This window comes from Pelophylax lessonae (genome assembly GCF_965119305.1).
Source record: "Pelophylax lessonae genome assembly, chromosome: 7".
NCBI lineage: Eukaryota > Metazoa > Chordata > Amphibia > Anura > Ranidae > Pelophylax > Pelophylax lessonae.
In genome coordinates, this window is record NC_138774.1 from 70,909,415 (window position 1) to 70,926,478 (window position 17,064).

At 42.7% G+C, this 17,064-nt stretch overlaps 1 protein-coding gene across 1 annotated transcript in view; it reads left to right on the forward strand.

Moving 5' to 3' along the window:
- The window catches only part of LOC309560470 (uncharacterized protein), a 257,648-nt gene that overhangs the window by 125,364 nt on the left and 115,220 nt on the right, over nucleotides 1-17,064 (forward strand). Inside the window, exons 4-6 of the mRNA XM_082264103.1 lie at nucleotides 2,308-2,468; nucleotides 8,314-8,490; nucleotides 9,740-9,881. Of these exons, the coding sequence (XP_082120229.1) occupies nucleotides 2,308-2,468; nucleotides 8,314-8,490; nucleotides 9,740-9,881 (480 nt within the window). The remainder of the gene's footprint in view (nucleotides 1-2,307; nucleotides 2,469-8,313; nucleotides 8,491-9,739; nucleotides 9,882-17,064) is intronic.

Below are 17,064 nucleotides of genomic sequence, written 5' to 3' on the forward strand. Positions count from 1 at the left end.
GTTTACCCCCCCCTTCATGACCAGGCCATTTTTTGCGATACGGTACTGCGTTATTTTAACTGATAATTGCATGGGCGTGCGACGCTGTACCCCAAAAAAATTGATGTTGTTTTTTTTCCCACAAATAGAGCTTTCTTTTGGTGGTATTTGATCACCACTTCAGTTTTATTTATTGTGCTATAAACAAAAAAGACCGACAATTTTGTAAAAAAAAAAAAAAACAATATTTTTACTTTCTGCTATAAAACATTCCCAAAAAAAAAAATTAAAAAATCGAATTTCTTGATCAATTTAGGCCAATATGTATTTGCTACATGTTTTTGGTAAAAAGAAAAATCCCAATAAGCATATATTGATTGGTTTGCGCAAGTTATAGTGTCTACAAGCTATGGGATAGATTTATGGAATTTTTATTTATTTATTTATTTATTTTACTAGTAATGGTGGTAATACACAATTTTTAATAGGACTGCAACATTGCAGCAGACAAATATTATACTAAGTGAAACTTTTTGACAAACCAGTGACACTAATACAGTGGTCAGTGCTAAAAATATGCACTGTCACTGTACTAATGACACTGGCTGGTAAGGGGTTAACATCAGGGGTACTCAAAGGGTTCATTGTGGTCCCTGGGAGTACTTGCTAACTGTGTTGGGGAGGTGCTTTGACTGGGGGGGGGGGACAGAGATCCGTGTTCCTGCTTTGCAGAAACACAAGATCTTCATCTTCCCCTCTCACAGAATGGCGATCTGCCTCGTTTACATAGGCAGACTTCTGTTCTGCCTCTCTCGGGAACGATCGCCGGGTGCCAGTGAATATCGGGTCCACAAGACCTGCAGATTGGCTCCAATCACAGCAAGAGCGGGTCTCGAGCGGCGTGCATGTGCGCCCCAGACCCAGAAATTAGAATGATGTACAGGTATGTGATTTTGCTAGCCTCAATATATGTGCGTGGGGCGGTCTGGAAGCAGTTAATAAAACAAGATATGCAAAGTGCAGTAGCTTATAGTCAGCAATAATTTATCATGGTTCTGTTGTAGCTAAGCAGTTGTCTTCAAACTGAGGCCCAGTGTGGCCCTTTGCCTTCGAATGGACCTTGGAGCATTATTCCTCCCACTGACAGCAACAATGGGGCAGACCTCCTCCTGGGGACACAAAAGAGTCCTCCCACTGACACCAAACATGAGGCACAAAGGATGAGGCTATATTAATTCTACTGAAACTAATGAAGGGGCACACACCCTTACTGACTACAGGCTCTAGATTTTTTTTTACAGCAAATGAACACACACATTGGGTCATTTTATACTCCCATTATCAACATTCTGGTCCCTCTGAAGTCTGAAGGACAGTGCACTGGCTCTTTTTTTTAGACATTTTGAGGATCCCTGCTTTAAGCAAATAAACAAAAGGAACAGTCCATTCAGAAATGAAAACTTAGCATTTAAAGTGAACCTTAAGTCTGGAAAAGAACCAGTATGCTGTAATAGACACTTCCAGAGTGTTCATGAGCATGAATGAATTGCTCAGACGTCAATCTTGAATCTACCTTATGAAGTTGGCCACCATATGGACTAAGTACTGGCAGTAATAAAGGACTCCCTGCATGTATGGCAACCTCAGCCTAAACTCTGACAAGGCCATGCCCCAACTCATCTCACTCCACCCTTTGGAGCTCAGTTCATAGGCACTCCAGCGGTGGATGCTTGGGATTCATACTCCGTTCCAGCGAGCTTGAGCAGCACACAAAGCAGTCCAGAATTTTCATTTCTAAATGAAAATGTAGCACTTGTACCCTGCACCACACGGCATCCTCCAGTTTACATGTATTTCTATACTGTACTTTTGGGAGTATCCACTTTCTGTTGGTATTTATATTTTTCCTACTACATTTTTGGTAATGCACTAAGTGTTTGCACCTTCCCAGTTTGTACTTTTTATAGCTTTACATTGGATTCTCCTATCTCCTATCATTCGCCAAGCATTCAGGGCATTTATGGATGTGTTGCGTGTTAAGCCCTATCTCTCTGTGGAGGATCTCTGAGTGCTGGGAGTTTTTTTCTTGTGTTGTAATATCTTTAGTATATCTTAAAAAAGTTGGTTACATAGCACATGATCATGTAATAAGAGGCTACAGCTTCACCAACAAGAGCTGTAAAGGCCATCTGAATTTGGTAGCAGTGGATTATGTAAAACCAAGATTAAAGAAAACAGAGAGCTTTCAGAGTTTTTTTTTTTTTTAAGGATGTTTTAAGTACTTTCATTGTGCTTTACAATTTAAGATAATATCTTATGTCTTCATAGGAAAGCCATTTAACCCTACTTTCCTGGTGAGTTGTGCTGTATCCAACATCATCTGCTCCATTGCATTTGGGAAACATTTCAATTACAATGATGAACAATTCCTAAAACTTCTTTATAATATCAATAGCATCATTCGATTTATGAACTCTGGATTGAGTGCGGTGAGTACATAATTGATAACATGAATGCCTGATGTCCCTAAGCACTCCATACAACCACTTCACTCTATTCCTAATCTAGCGCTTTAACACTTAAAGGAGAAGTACAGCCAAAGCAGAGCAGAGAGCTGGTGGTGAAGGACAGTCAGCAGCTCTCTGCTCAGGGAGCCCTGAGAACCAAGCGATCGGCAGTGTTTGATCGCTTGGTTTTCAGTGTTAGAGCCAAGGGGGGCAGATGCTGCATTTCCGGCGTATAAGACAACTGGGCGTATAAGACACCCCCCTAATTTTCAAGTTAAAACATAGGTTTTGGGCTATACTCACCGTATAAGACTACCCCCCTTTCGAAGCAAGGCAACACCATTAAAAAACATCAGATTTCTCATAGATCTCCAAGGTACCCCAAGTACTGTAATACATGTAATCTCTCATAATATCTCCAAGATACCCTAAGTATAAGTATTACCAGTAGATGTAATCTCAAGACGCTGGCTGTGCGGGAATCTTGTTCCAGTAAACCCTATGTACCGTAGCTTCGGCTACATACAGTACACCGCGCTGAGCCAATCACAGTGAGCGATGTATTCTATTATTGAATGCAAAGCCTGCTCGGATTGGCAGAGTCAGAGAGGCGGGCTGATGTTACTCCGCCAATCCGAGCAGGCTTTGCATTCAATAATAGAATACATCGCTCTCCCTGATTGGCTCAGCACGGTACACTGTATGTAGCCGAAGCTACGGTACATACGGTATACCGGTACAGGATTCCCACACAGCCAGCGTCTTGAGAGATTACATCTACCGGTAATACTTATACTTAGGGTACCTTGGAGATATTATACTAGGGGATTTTTTTGAGGTTCAAAAGTAGTTTTATACGCCAGAAAATACAGTAAGTATGAATCTGAAATACAAACCCAAACCCACACTTCTCTTTTAATCTAATAATTACCAAGAGACTCTTACCCCTTCCAACACATTAGGTTAATGCATAGTTAATCTTTTAAAATTTTAGAAAGAGTGGCTTCCCTCTTCGAATTCCTGTCAAGTTTGTATTGCTATCTACATCCTTAGAGTAGATTCACCTTCTCTAATTGTCCTGTGATCAATGTAAATAGAGACAGAAAGTGAGGAGAAATCCAAAATGTTATAACTGTCACCAGAACCAGAGAGGTAAGGGTAAATCTTTCTATCAGGACACAGGTGAACTCCCTTCGTTTTGAAGAGATTCTCTATCACTTTCTGTTGCATTTCCAGGGCAGGAAGTAAAATTTATGCTGCCCAACAGGACACAGATTTTTAGAAGTTTCAACCCTCCCCTAATCTACCCAAGCCAAAAAGTGGAAGGTTTTTTTTTTTTTTTTTAACAATATTTTCATTGAAAAGTTTGAGAAATACAAACAGAATATTAAAGTACATTATTATTACTAGGCAGGTCTGACAATCTAAATTGGGTTAGGTTAGGTAAAGTACCCAAAAATACCAGTGTAAGGGTTGGCAGTCTTGCAGTCACCCTATGGTTCGGATGACTATACTGGTCAGTATATTAATGTATTATTTTATTTAATCTAGAATTCAGTAGAAATTTTGAACTTTTTTTTGAACCATTGCCTGAACTTTCTTGGTAGTAGCATTGGTAATGTATGATGGGGGTGATCTACCCCTAGAGAAAAGAGAAGAAAGGAACGTAGATTAGACTTATAGAAGCACGTACAATGTCTTATGGATGAATGCCTAGGTCCTCTTAGCAGATTATGTGGACTGGATTTTCAGTTTTCCCAGCGATTGTGTCAAAGACGCCTTAAGATACCATTCAGTATATTGGAAAGAAGACATTAATGTCATTATTTCTGTTGGAGAGAAAGTGTATTCAATGTACGCACGCCACCTCTAAGGGGAAGTTTTGAGTAAACATGCACTTTAACCCTTCACCCCATTCTTGATAGCATGGCTCTTCATTGTAGATACCCTTGCCATGCTTCATCCCTAACCAAGATTGAGCTCTGGTCACACATGGAGCCCTTGAATATACATCAAGATGTGTGGGAGCCTTCTCTTTTACTTCTGAGTATGGTGGCTGAGTGTCCAAACACTAGGCCCAATCCCTGTCGTGTGAGTAAGAGAGGTCATTACAGATTGCAAATAGGGTTTATAGAGGGCTTTCCTTTACATACACCGCAAAGGGGTTTAAACATGGCTTCCCTCTCAGTATTTTGGCAGGTGAATGGGGTGAAAGGGAACATGAGAAGGTTATGATTAGTAACATAGTAATTAAAAAAAAAAAAAACATTATAAATACCCTTTTTTTTCCCTTTTTATAAGTGATCACAATCCCTCTATTCTCAGCTGCATAAGAGCTATGGGAAGGAGAAGTAATAGGAGAAGCAACAGCACACTGTTCTTCCCAGTGAAAGGCTGTGCAGGGGGGGAGGGGATGTCAGAACAAATCTGATCATTGGAGAACAGCCTGAGTTCCCAGCATGGTTAGAGAACTGAACAGGGTGACCTCTCCTGTCTAGTGTGTACTAGAAGCAGAGGGACTGGCAGGATCACCAGGGATTTCACACAAAGGAAGCAAAAAACAGAGATCAGGAGACTTTCTCATACAAGTACATGCTTCAGCAGGCACATATCAGGAATATAAGATGCTGGGGTAGCAAACACTTTAATGACCATCAAATCTGTTACTTCTTCATTGTCCAATCACCAAATGAATGCTCATCTGCAGCAGAGAAGAAGTCACCAACCTAAATGTACTGTATGGTTGGGCTGTGTAAGTCTCTGGACAAAGCCACTAATCTTTCTGCCGATAGAGCAGCTCCCATATATGTACACTGCTCAAATCTTTTTTAAAGGAACACTTTTTAATCAGAGTATAGCATTAAGTCAATTAAACTCCTTGGATATTGATCTTGTCAGTTAAGTAGCAGAGGGGGTTGTTTCAGCTGCTGAAATTAATAACAGGTGCCTTAGATGCTCAACAATGAGATGACCTCCAAAACAGGAATGGTTTTACAGGTGGAGGCCATTGACATTTTTTTCCCTACTCATCTTTTGTGACTGTTTTTCACTAGTTTTGCATCTGGCTAGGGTCAGTGTCACAACTGGTAGCATGAGGCGATACCTGGACCCTCTAGAGGTTGCACAGGCAGTTCAGACCCTCCAGGATGGCACCTCAATACGTGCCATGGCCAGAAAGTCTCAAGAGCATGGAGGAGATTCCAAGAGAGACAGGCAGCTACTCTAGGAGAGCTGGGCAGGGCTGTAGAAGGTCGTTAACCCATCAGCAGGACCGGTATCTTCTTCTTTGTACAAGGAGGAACAGGATGAGCACTGCCAAAGCCCTACAAAATGACCTGCAGCAGGCCACTGGTGTGAATGTCTCTGACCAAACAATCAGAAACAGACTCTATGAGGGCGGCCTGAGGACCCGACGTCCTCTAGTGGGCCCTGTGTACACTGGCACCGTGGAGCTCGATTGGCATTTGCTATTGAACACCAGAATTTGCAGGTCCAGCACTGGTGCCCTGTGCTTTTCACAGATGGGATGAGGTTCACCCTGAGCACATGTGACAGACGTGAAAGGGCCTGGAGAAACAGTAGAGAACATTACGCTGACTGTAACATTGTTCAGCATGACCGGTGTGGTGGTGGGTCAGTGATTGTCTGGGGAGGCATATCCATGGAGGGATGCATAGACCACTACAGGCTAGACAATGGCACCCTGACTGCCATTAGGTATCGAGATGATATCCTTGGACCCATTGTCAGGCCCTATGCTGGTGCAATGGGTCCTGGGTTCCTCCTGGTGCACAACAATGCCCAGGCTCATGTGGTAAGAGTATGTTTCGGTCCATCTGATGCTGCCAGGTTGCACCTCAGTATGTGCAAGAGCTCAGTGATGCCCTGGTCCAGATCTGGGAGAAAATACCACAGGGCACTATCCATCGTCTCATTAGGAGCATGCCCCGACGTTGTCAGGCATGCATACAAGCACATGGTGGCCATACAAACTACTGATTACCATTATGGGTTGCTGCCAGTGGCGTACCAATTTGCGGTCCGCCCCGGGTGCCACACATTAGGGGGGTGTCAGGGAAGATCAGGGTGACACCCGGGGCCGGCCGCCAGACTGCTTCCACCGCGGAGGAGGAGGAACTGTTTAAAGCAGAGAGGATGTGAGAGACTCACTGTCACTCCCGAGCCCTGAATACACACCGATCGGCGCTGCCGCAGTTTACTGTGCTGGTTAATGAGAAGGTGATTGGTTGCTAGGACCGCCTATCAACCAATCACCTCACCTGCTCATTAACCAGCACAGTAACTTCTGCAGTTCCCGCCGAGGCGCCGATCGCTGTGTATTCAGGGCTCAGAGTGACAGTGAGTCTCTCACATCCTCTCTGCTTTAAACAGTTCCTCCTCCTCCGCTCTCCTCCTAAAAAGGTGGGGGGGGGGGGCTTTGTATTGTAAAGGGGTTATTTTGAGGGGACGGGGGGGGGCTTTGTATTGTAAAGGGGTTATTTTGAGGGGGGGGTGACTTTGTATTTTAAAGGGATTATTTTGAGGGGGTGACTTTGTATTGTAAAGGGGTTATTTTGAGGGGGGGGTGACTTTGTATTGTAAAGGGGTTATTTTGAGGGGGGGGTGACTTTGTATTGTAAAGGGGTTATTTTGAGGGGGGGTGACTTTGTATTGTAAAGGGGTTCTTTGGAGGGGGAGGGGGTGACTTTGTATTGTAAAGGGGTTTTTTGGAGGGGGGGCTTTGTATTGTAAAGGGGTTCTTTTTTGGGGGGGTGGCTTTGTATTGTATAGGGGTTCTATGGGGGGATTTATTGTAGAGGGGTTCTATTGGTGGGGGCTTTGTATTGTAAACGGGTTATATTGGGGGGCTGTGTAATGTAAAGGGTTGTATGGGGGATGGGGCTGTGTAATGTAAAGGGTTCCAATGGGGGGCTGTGTAATGTAAAGGGGTCCAGGGGTACGGGGGCTGTGTAATGTAAAGGGGTCCAGGGGTAAGGGGGCTGTGTAATGTAAAGGGGTCCAGGGGTACAGGGGCTGTGTAATGTAAAGGGGTCCAGGGGTAAGGGGGCTGTGTAATGTAAAGGGGTCCAGGGGTACAGGGGCTGTGTAATGTAAAGGGGTCCAGGGGTACGGGGGCTGTGTAATATAAAGGGGTCCAAGGGTACGGGGGCTGTGTAATGTAAAGGGGTCCAGGGGTACAGGGGCTGTGTAATGTAAAGGGGTCCAGGGGTACGGGGGCTGTGTAATGTAAAGGGGTCCAGGGGTAAGGGGGCTGTGTAATGTAAAGGGGTCCAGGGGTACGGGGGCTGTGTAATGTAAAGGGGTCCAGGGGTACAGGGGCTGTGTAATGTAAAAGGGGCCAGGGGTAAGGGGGCTGTGTAATGTAAAAGGTGGTCTTCATACATTTTACACGTGACACGTCAATGTTCGTCGCCTGGGGGGGGGGGTGCCAGATATAGGATCCGCCCCGGGTGCCAAATGCTCTAGGTACGCCCCTGGTTGCTGCAATGAAATTTCAGCAAAATTAACTAGCCTGCTGCATCATTTTTTCACTTTGATTTCCAGGGTATGGTTGAATTCAGCCCTCTGTTGGTTGATGATTTCCATTTCCATCAAACGATGTGGCCTCCTTTTGTTCATAATACATTACTCGATCCAAATCAGCATAGATATCCAGCATGAAATTTTTCCCTATTAAGATGTGTTTTCAAAGTGTTCCTTTATTTTCTTGAGCAGTGGTATTTCAGCTGTGTCTTTAGCTGTTTGCCAATAATTCAGCTTTATATATGCTTGAAATCATGACTAATTAAGCCTTCTAATATCTTAGCTTCTTTACAACTTTGTTTGGATCATGCCTTATACGATAGGACCTCTCAAGAGAGGGGCACAATATCTGTCTGAGCTCAAGGCATTTGTTGATGAGAGGGTGGAAGAAAGCCAAAAGACCCTGGACACCAATTCTCCCCGGCATTTTATTGATTGTTTTCTAATAAGGATGCAAGAGGTAAGGGAATCAATATGCCCATCCACAAGTAAATTATTTGTTTTTCTGTTTTTTTTATATTGTTTATAACATTGTACTAGTGTGGTGTTGTGTACCTTTTACAAAGTCCATCAGAATTAAAGTTTCATTAAAAAGGCAAAAACTAAACTCAAGTGTAGAATAAATTATTTTTGACCAATTTAATTAAGTCACACATGAGAATATTGCATTTACAGTTTTTTTTTTTTTTTTCAAAAAACTCTCTGCCCCAGTCTCTAGCTTTCTAAACACGCATAGCAGAGCCACCCTTCTAAAATGCCTATTTACTTCAGCCAATGGAATTGCCTGCCTTACTCCAGTTAAAAATCTAGTTCCGGCTGCCCATTCTTGAGCACTAATGTCCCTTAAGCCCCTTTCACACATACGGTCCGTTCAGTTCATCAGTTTAGTCACGTCAAAATGTATCAGTTTTTCATCCATTTTTCATCCATTTTTCATTAGTTTTTCGTCCGTTTTTCATCCGTTGTTCGTCCGTTTTTCATCCATTTTTCATCCTTTTTTTACATCCACTACCAATGCAAAAACAGATGAAAAATGGACCGTTTGTCCGTTTACATCCATTTTTCATCCAATCCGTTTTTTTGACAGATGAAAAATAGGGCATTCATCCGTTCCAAAAAACGGACATTGACGGAAGCGGATGAAAACGGATGATCATCCGTTGTTATCCATTTTTACATAGAGATGCATTGATGTCTGTTTTTCATCCGTCAACGGATGGATGAAAAACGGACAAACGGACCGTATGTGTGAAAGGGGCCTTAGACTTGTATTTACATATTCTAGACAATTAGTACAAACACTTTGCATGAAGTCCTAATTGATCTCTGTAGCGATAGGCATTGTGTAAAAAATAATCTTCAAAATGTGCAACAGAAGCACTGAAACCTCAGCTGTTTCCTATGGTGAGCCAATCTAAGCAGCCTGACAGCTTTCTAATGCAAATGAACAAAATGTTTTATCCTTCACCAGCACCCATAAAATATTTGGTTCGACTTTTAATTTCAACTGTAACTACGACTGAAGGATGAGTCATGTGAATGCCATCAATATGTGTTACCACTTATTGCTTGGGCTGCTCATATAGCAAACTGGACACTTATCACTAAAAGGCAGTTAAAATAACCTAGCCTGTAATGAACGGATATATATAATGTGTGTGGCAATGGTTATATTACATACAATACAGTTTTGTTTTGTTTTCTTGCAGGAAAAAGAAAATCCAGACACAGAGTTCCACATGCAGAATCTTGTGGCTTCGGCTTCAAACTTGTTATTTGCTGGAACTGAAACAATCAGCACAACTCTTCGCTACGGCTTACTCATCCTGATCAAAAATCCAGAAATTCAAGGTATAGTGCAAATGATAACGTTAGTTTGTACATATGGAGCCTGATGAAGTTTCAGCAGATTATTTGCCCTTTTTATATGAATGGAAATTCGGTGCAAAGCATTCATTGAAAGAACATGTTACTCCAAAATGTCATCTTTCTGATATGTGCCTGCTGTACCATGTATTATATGATGCATTGTCCTGTTTTCTTTGTATTGCTTCCTTTTTGTGAAATACCTGCCAGTCCTTCTGCTTTCCTATTATGAACTGACCACAGTAAGCAAAGGGGAACACCAATTTTCTGGCTGTGCTGGGAACTCAGACTGCCCAACATGCCACCCCCCCGCACAGCCATTTACTGGTAAGACCAGTGTGCTGCTGTTTTTCCTCCCATAGCTCTCTAAGCTCCTTAAGCAACTGAGAACAGATGGAATGTGATCACTTATAAAAAAAAAAGGGAAAAGGTATTTATAAAGTTTTTTTCATATGAATACACAAATGTTTTGCCTCTCATTTCTATTTTAGATGTTGAAATGGTTGCTATGGAATTAGTTAGCCCAGTGTCCCCAGTTATAGAAGAGTGAGAAGGGCTCGCCTCGTTTTCTGCAGTAGATGGTGGTTTCAGCCTGGGCTTTGATTTGGCTGGGCTGCTGGATGGCAAAAAGGCAGGGGAGCTGAGTTCTGATGGCTACTGTGTGTTCGATGTCCTCAGTAGTGTGAGTGAGCGAACAGGTCCGCCGCTCCATCCCTCGGTGAAGCCACACTGCTGCCAGTGCCATCTTGAAAGTGCTGATAGGTCTGCAGAGGGTAGAATTCTGTCAGCTTGCACGGCGCTGACCTCTCCCTCCTCCGTTTTGACATGCCGGCAAGTGTAGCTGGTGTAGGGAGGTGAATCGCTATATAACTGCTATCACCGCCAGTGCTGTGAGCCCTGAAAAGCTACCAAGCTGTAGAGCAGAACTACTATGCAGCCATCTCGATCCGCATTCAGCCACACCCCCTTTCATTTCTATTTTAAGTTGAATGGGTTGTTTTACAAGATGAGGGTTCAGTTATACTTTAACCGCCTCCTTCCCAAGCCTTTTCTGACACTTCGCTCCTACATGTAAAAATCCACTAGAACCCCCAAATATTATATATATATATATATATTTTTTTTAGCAAAGACCCTATAGAATAAAATGGTGGGTGTTGCAATTTTTTATGTCACACAGTATTTGTGAAGCAGTTTTTTAAATGCAATTTTTTGAAAAAAAAAAAAAAAAAAATACTTTTATGAATTAAAAAAAAAAAACAAACCTAGCATGTCACACTTTACACTTGCGTCTGGCTGTGGAATGGTGGCAAACTTCAGAGCCTAAAATTCTCTAAAGGTGACGCTTTAAATGCCTTTACAGTTTACTAGTTTAGAGTTGCACAGGACGTCTGGTGCTAGAATTATTTCTCTCGCTCTGATGTTCACTAAAATACCTCACATGTGTGGTGCGATCGCTTTTTACATATGCATGTGGGAGTAATGTATGTGTTCCCATTTGCACGTAAGCATGGTAGGACTGGGCGCTTTAATTTTTTTTTTTTATATTTATTTATGCAAATTATTTTTTTTTTTACACATTATTTTTTTTTGTACTAACTTTATTTATGTCACATGGGATGAACAACATCCCTTGTGACAGCATGGGCCGTGACAGGTCCTCTTTATGGAGAGATTTGGGGTCTATTAGACCCCAAATCTCTCCTCTGGCCTCCCATGCAGCCAATCAGACACAGATAGGTCTAATCGGCTGCTTTCCTAGCTGCTGGTGGCCAGCTAAACAAAGGGGCAAAATCGGAAGTGACAAACTATTTGTTGCTCCCGGTTTCCAGGGTTACAGAGAGAGGGGAATGAGCCATTGCCATCTGCCGCATCGCTCCAGGGCCCTGCGATAGGACCAGAGAGCCAGGGAGAGGCGGCGGCGGGAGGATGGGACCCCCTTGCGCCACCTGCAGAAATTATCCAGTGGCCAATTAGCCACTTGGATCACTTCTACAATAAAGAGAATCACCGGCTGAAAAGAATGGTACCAGGATGATGCCTGTAGGTGCAGGCATCATCCCGGTGTGACCACTGAAATGTACAGGAACGTCCTTTGGTGGAAAGTGATTAAGCATAGCCACACAAATATCCTACAATAGTTAATTTATGTTCTCCAGCTTAGTTTTACTACAGTCTTCCCCGGTTTCTGTAAGTTTTAACCTCTCCTGAGCATGTGTGTAATCTTATATGAATTCCCCCGAAGTTCCGGTGCTGGAAAGCCCTGATATTTCACCAGGTGGAATCAGAAATTGTATTTGATTGCCTCAGGATTCAGGGCACCCAGTGTACTCATTCCAGATAGAAAGGCCCCAAGCCAGGAGGAACGAATGAAGCGTAGTGCTGGCATGACAGGGTGAAAGGGGAACCAGACAGCATAGAGTCAACGTACAAAAGAGAGAGATGGGAGTCCTACTTACATGATCGGTGGAATAGACGGATGAACGCCTCCCAACTTCGACTGTTACTGTACCACCCCTTCCTACAGTCTTCTCTTCTATGCTCTTCCCGTCACCCTGTCTACTCCACCAATAACGTAAGTACGACTCGCACCTCTCTCTTTTGTACGTTAACTCTATGCTGTCTGACTCTCCTTCCACCCTGTCAAGCCAGCCATATGCTTCCTAGTTCCTCCTAGTCTTCCTGAGCACTTGAAGCACAAGTTCTAGTTAACACATTTCCAATTTGTAGAAAATTTGCGTGGCATGTTTCTAGCAAGAGAAAAGTTGCAGTGGTGAGTAGTGATGTCGCGAACCTAAAATTCGCCGTTCGCGAACGGCGAACGCGAACATCGGCAAATGTTCGCGAACCGGCGAACCGGGCGAACCGCCATAGACTTCAATAGGCAGGCGAATTTTAAAACACACAGGGACTCTTTCTGGCCACAATAGTGATGGAAAAGTTGTTTCAAGGGGACTAACACCTGGACTGTGGCATGCCGGAGAGGGATCACGCAAAAAAAAGTTCTTAAAAATTATAATTTTTTGATAGAGAGCCAATTATTGGAAAAATTAAAAAAAAATAAAAATAAAAATTTTCTTTGGATTTAGCATCTGGGGGGTCTAAAAAGTGTACCTGTGAAGTTTCAGCTCTGTAGCATGTCCAGAACCCCTAAAAAACAGCATTTGTCTTATATTTTCAGGAATATGGCTTCTCTGCGGCTGGCTTTTTCTCTTGCAGGCATTTATCGGGCATTTTTTTAGGCAGGCATGTCATTTTTTGTATTTAGTGTCTGGGGGGTCTAAAAAGTGTACCTGTCAAGTTTCATCTCTGTAGCATGTCCAGAACCCCTAAAAAACAGCATTTTTATTATATTTTCAGTAATACGGCTTCTCTGCGGCTGGCTTTTTCTCTTGCAGGCATTTATCGGGCATTTTTTTAGGCAGGCATGTCATTTTTTGTATTCAGTGTCTGGGGGGTCTAAAAAGTGTACCTGTCAAGTTTCAGCTCTGTAGCATGTCCAGAACCCCTAAAAAACAGCATTTTTCTTATATTTTCAGGAATACGGCTTCTCTGCGGCTGGCTTTTTCTCTTGCAGGCATTTAGCGGGCATTTTTTTAGGCAGGCATGTCATTTTTTGTATTTAGTGTCTGGGGGGTCTAAAAAGTGTACCTGTCAAGTTTCAGCTCTGTAGCATGTCCAGAACCCCTAAAAAACAGCATTTTTCTTATATTTTCAGGAATACGGCTTCTCTGCGGCTGGCTTTTTCTCTTGCAGGCATTTAGCGGGCATTTTTTTAGGCAGGCATGTCATTTTTTGTATTTAGTGTCTGGGGGGTCTAAAAAGTGTACCTGTCAAGTTTCAGCTCTGTAGCATGTCCAGAACCCCTAAAAAACAGCATTTTTCTTATATTTTCAGGAATACGGCTTCTCTGCGGCTGGCTTTTTTTCTTGCAGGCATTTAGCGGGCATTTTTTTAGGCAGGCATGTCATTTTTTGTATTCAGTGTCTGGGGGGTCTAAAAAGTGTACCTGTCAAGTTTCAGCTCTGTAGCATGTCCAGAACCCCTAAAAAACAGCATTTTTTCTTATATTTTCAGGAATACGGCTTCTCTGCGGCTGGCTTTTTCTCTTGCAGGCATATATATCAGTGGTGGGTGGGCAGTGGCACAGTACACTCTCTGTGGACCTGACAGCAGTCACTGGCACCCAGGCAACTGCAATTTAAAAAAATATATATTTTTTTTTACTTTGCAAGCTGCTGTGCCACCTTATATATCAGTGGTGGGTGGGCAGTGGCACAGTACACTCTCTGTGGACCTGACAGCAGTCACTGGCACCCAGGCAACTGCAATTAAAAAATATATATATTTTTTTTTACTTTGCAAGCTGCTGTGCCACCTTATATATCAGTGGTGGGTGGGCACACAGTGGCACTGCAGTGGGCACAGTACACTCTGTGGACCTGACAGTAACTGGCAGCCCAGGCAACTGCAATAATAAAAAATATTTTTTTTTTTCAATTTATTGCAACAAGATGCTGTGCCACCGTATATATATCAGTGGTGGGCAGTGCACTGCAGTGGGTACAGTGCACTCTGTGGACCTGACACAGCACTCACTGCAATTATGACAGAGGAAAAAAAAAATATTTTTTAAAATGCAAGGTACTGTGCCTGTGCCACCCGAAATGAGTGTGGTGTGCACACAGTACAGTCTGTGGTAGGTCTGTGGCCTCTCACACACAGCGGGCAGGCAACTGCAGTGTACAATAGATATATATAGATATATATATAAAGAAAAAACTCTATTACCTTACCAGCCCTTAAAAGGGCTTTTGGGGACACTATATATATATATATATATATGTATATATATAAATAAAAAAAATCCTCAATTACCAGCCCTTAAAAGGGCTTTTGGGGACACTAGATAGATATAGATATATATATATATATATAAGAAGAAACAACTCAATTACCAGCCCTTAAAAGGGCTTTTGGGGACGCTAGGTATATATATATATATATATATATATATATATATATATATAAAAAAAAACACAAATACCAGCCCTTAGAAGGGCTTTTTGGGGTGCTGATATTACAGCAGTAGTGGACCAAGAACACTGCAAGACCAGGAACACTGACTAACTGTCCCTAGCTTAACAGCAGCAGCAGCAGCAGCAGCAGCTCTCTCCCTACTCTCACTACACACACTGCTTCAGAATGATCTAAGATGGATGCTGCCCTTGCTTATTTATAGGAGGTGGGAGGGTGTGGGAGGGAGGTATGCTGATTGGCTGGAAATGTGTCTGCTGACTGTAAAGTTCAGGGTCAAAGTTTGCCTCAATGATGTCTTATGGGGGGTGGACCGAACATCGCATATGTTCGCCGGCAGCGGCGAACGCGAACATGCTAAGTTCGCCGGCGAACAGTTCTATACATCTCTAGTGGTGAGTCTACGGCAAGAGCTCTGCAAGTCTACAGCATTAAAATTCAGCCACAGTGACCCCTGTGGTGGGAGGACTATTGTACAACATAACTGAACATGCACCAGACTTGCAGAATGTTTGCAAAGAAAGTTAATCTGAAGTCATGCACAGTGAACTTGCTGCAATTGTGCAACAAAATTGTGAAGCCTGGCAAAACTAGCAATAGCTTAGCGAGTCATTTTTAAACTTACAGCTCAATTGCTGGGATGAAGACTTTCATCTCTATATACATGCTCCTATAGATGCCTACATTTTAGGTTTACAATCAAGCTAGGATGTTGGACATACTGACAGGCAGGGCCAGCACAAGGATTTTTATCTACACGGGTGGAGGTGCATTGTGCTGCCACCCCCTCTACAATGTAACCACCCACCCCCATATGGCATACACTTTATATGCCCTCCATTAAACTATAGTGTTTTAGCTATATAGCTATAGCTTTGAAAATTAATGCTGTGCTAAATTGTAATGGCAGTGTGTAATGAGGGGGTGGGGTTATGCATTCCCTGCTTCCCCTCACTGGTTATGGGTAGGTGAGGTAAACTAAAACTTCCACGCTGCACCGGGTAGGAGAGAGGGCATAGCATTAGGGAATGGAAGAAAGGTATTTTAAAGTGATATTAAAGGCAAGTTTTTTCTTAAAAAAAAATAACAAACATGTTATACATACCTGCTCTGTGCAGTGGTTTTGCACAGAGCAGCCTCGATTCTTCTTTTCTCGGGTCCCCTGCCGGTGCTCCTAGCCCCTCCCTCCTGCCAAGTACCCCCAGAGCAAACAGCTTGCTGTGGGGGCACGCAAGTTGAGGCACTGCTCTGTGTGTCCATTCAAACACAGAGCTGTGGTTCGTTCCCCCCCTCACTCTTTTCATTGGCTCATTGGCTGTGATTGACAATGGCTCCCACTGCTGTCTCAGCCAATGAGGAGGGAGAGTTCTTGGAGAGCCGAGGCTTTCGTGCACATTGCTGAATCGCGATGGGGCTGAGGTAAGTATTGGGGGGCTGCTGCATATAGAATGCATAAAGGTAAAAAACCTTGAGCCTTTACAACCACACATGTAAAAATTTTTATTATTGACCTAAATTACTTAAACCCCTAGATCATTATATATTTTCTGAAAGTAGAGGCCCTGTAGAATAAAAAGGATGATAGTTGCAATTTTTTATTTTAAATCTGTTTTATTGTTTTAAAAAACAATAGCAAACAATACAGAATGCTTGAGTTACATGGTAGAGAGGATTATTTTCCCAGGTTTAAGGTTACAGAAATGGTAGCAACACAATGTTATTTTTGGAACTTACAAACAGTAGATATATCAAACTGTAAAGTTAGAACTATATGGTAGTTAAGATTCTTGGCGCCTTACCCCAATGGGTATAATGTCCATGTCCAGTAAAAGAAAGTACATATAAACTAGTAGGTACGTATGGAAGGATAAGGATTAGGAGGAAGAATAGATAAATGTGCCTACACTTAATGGTCATTTAGTACAGAATTCTATATGTGAAAGACATGTTTTATACTTTGGATCCATTTGGTCTAAATATGGGGGTGGTATGATTAGTTTATTCAAAGTTCATGGGTATGGGACGTTATACTAGCTACAGTAAATATGTTTAACGCTTCTGGGATGAGCTAACCATGGGGACCAATGTTTGTGGAATTTATCTTCCATTAGGCGAGACTTGGAAAAGGAGA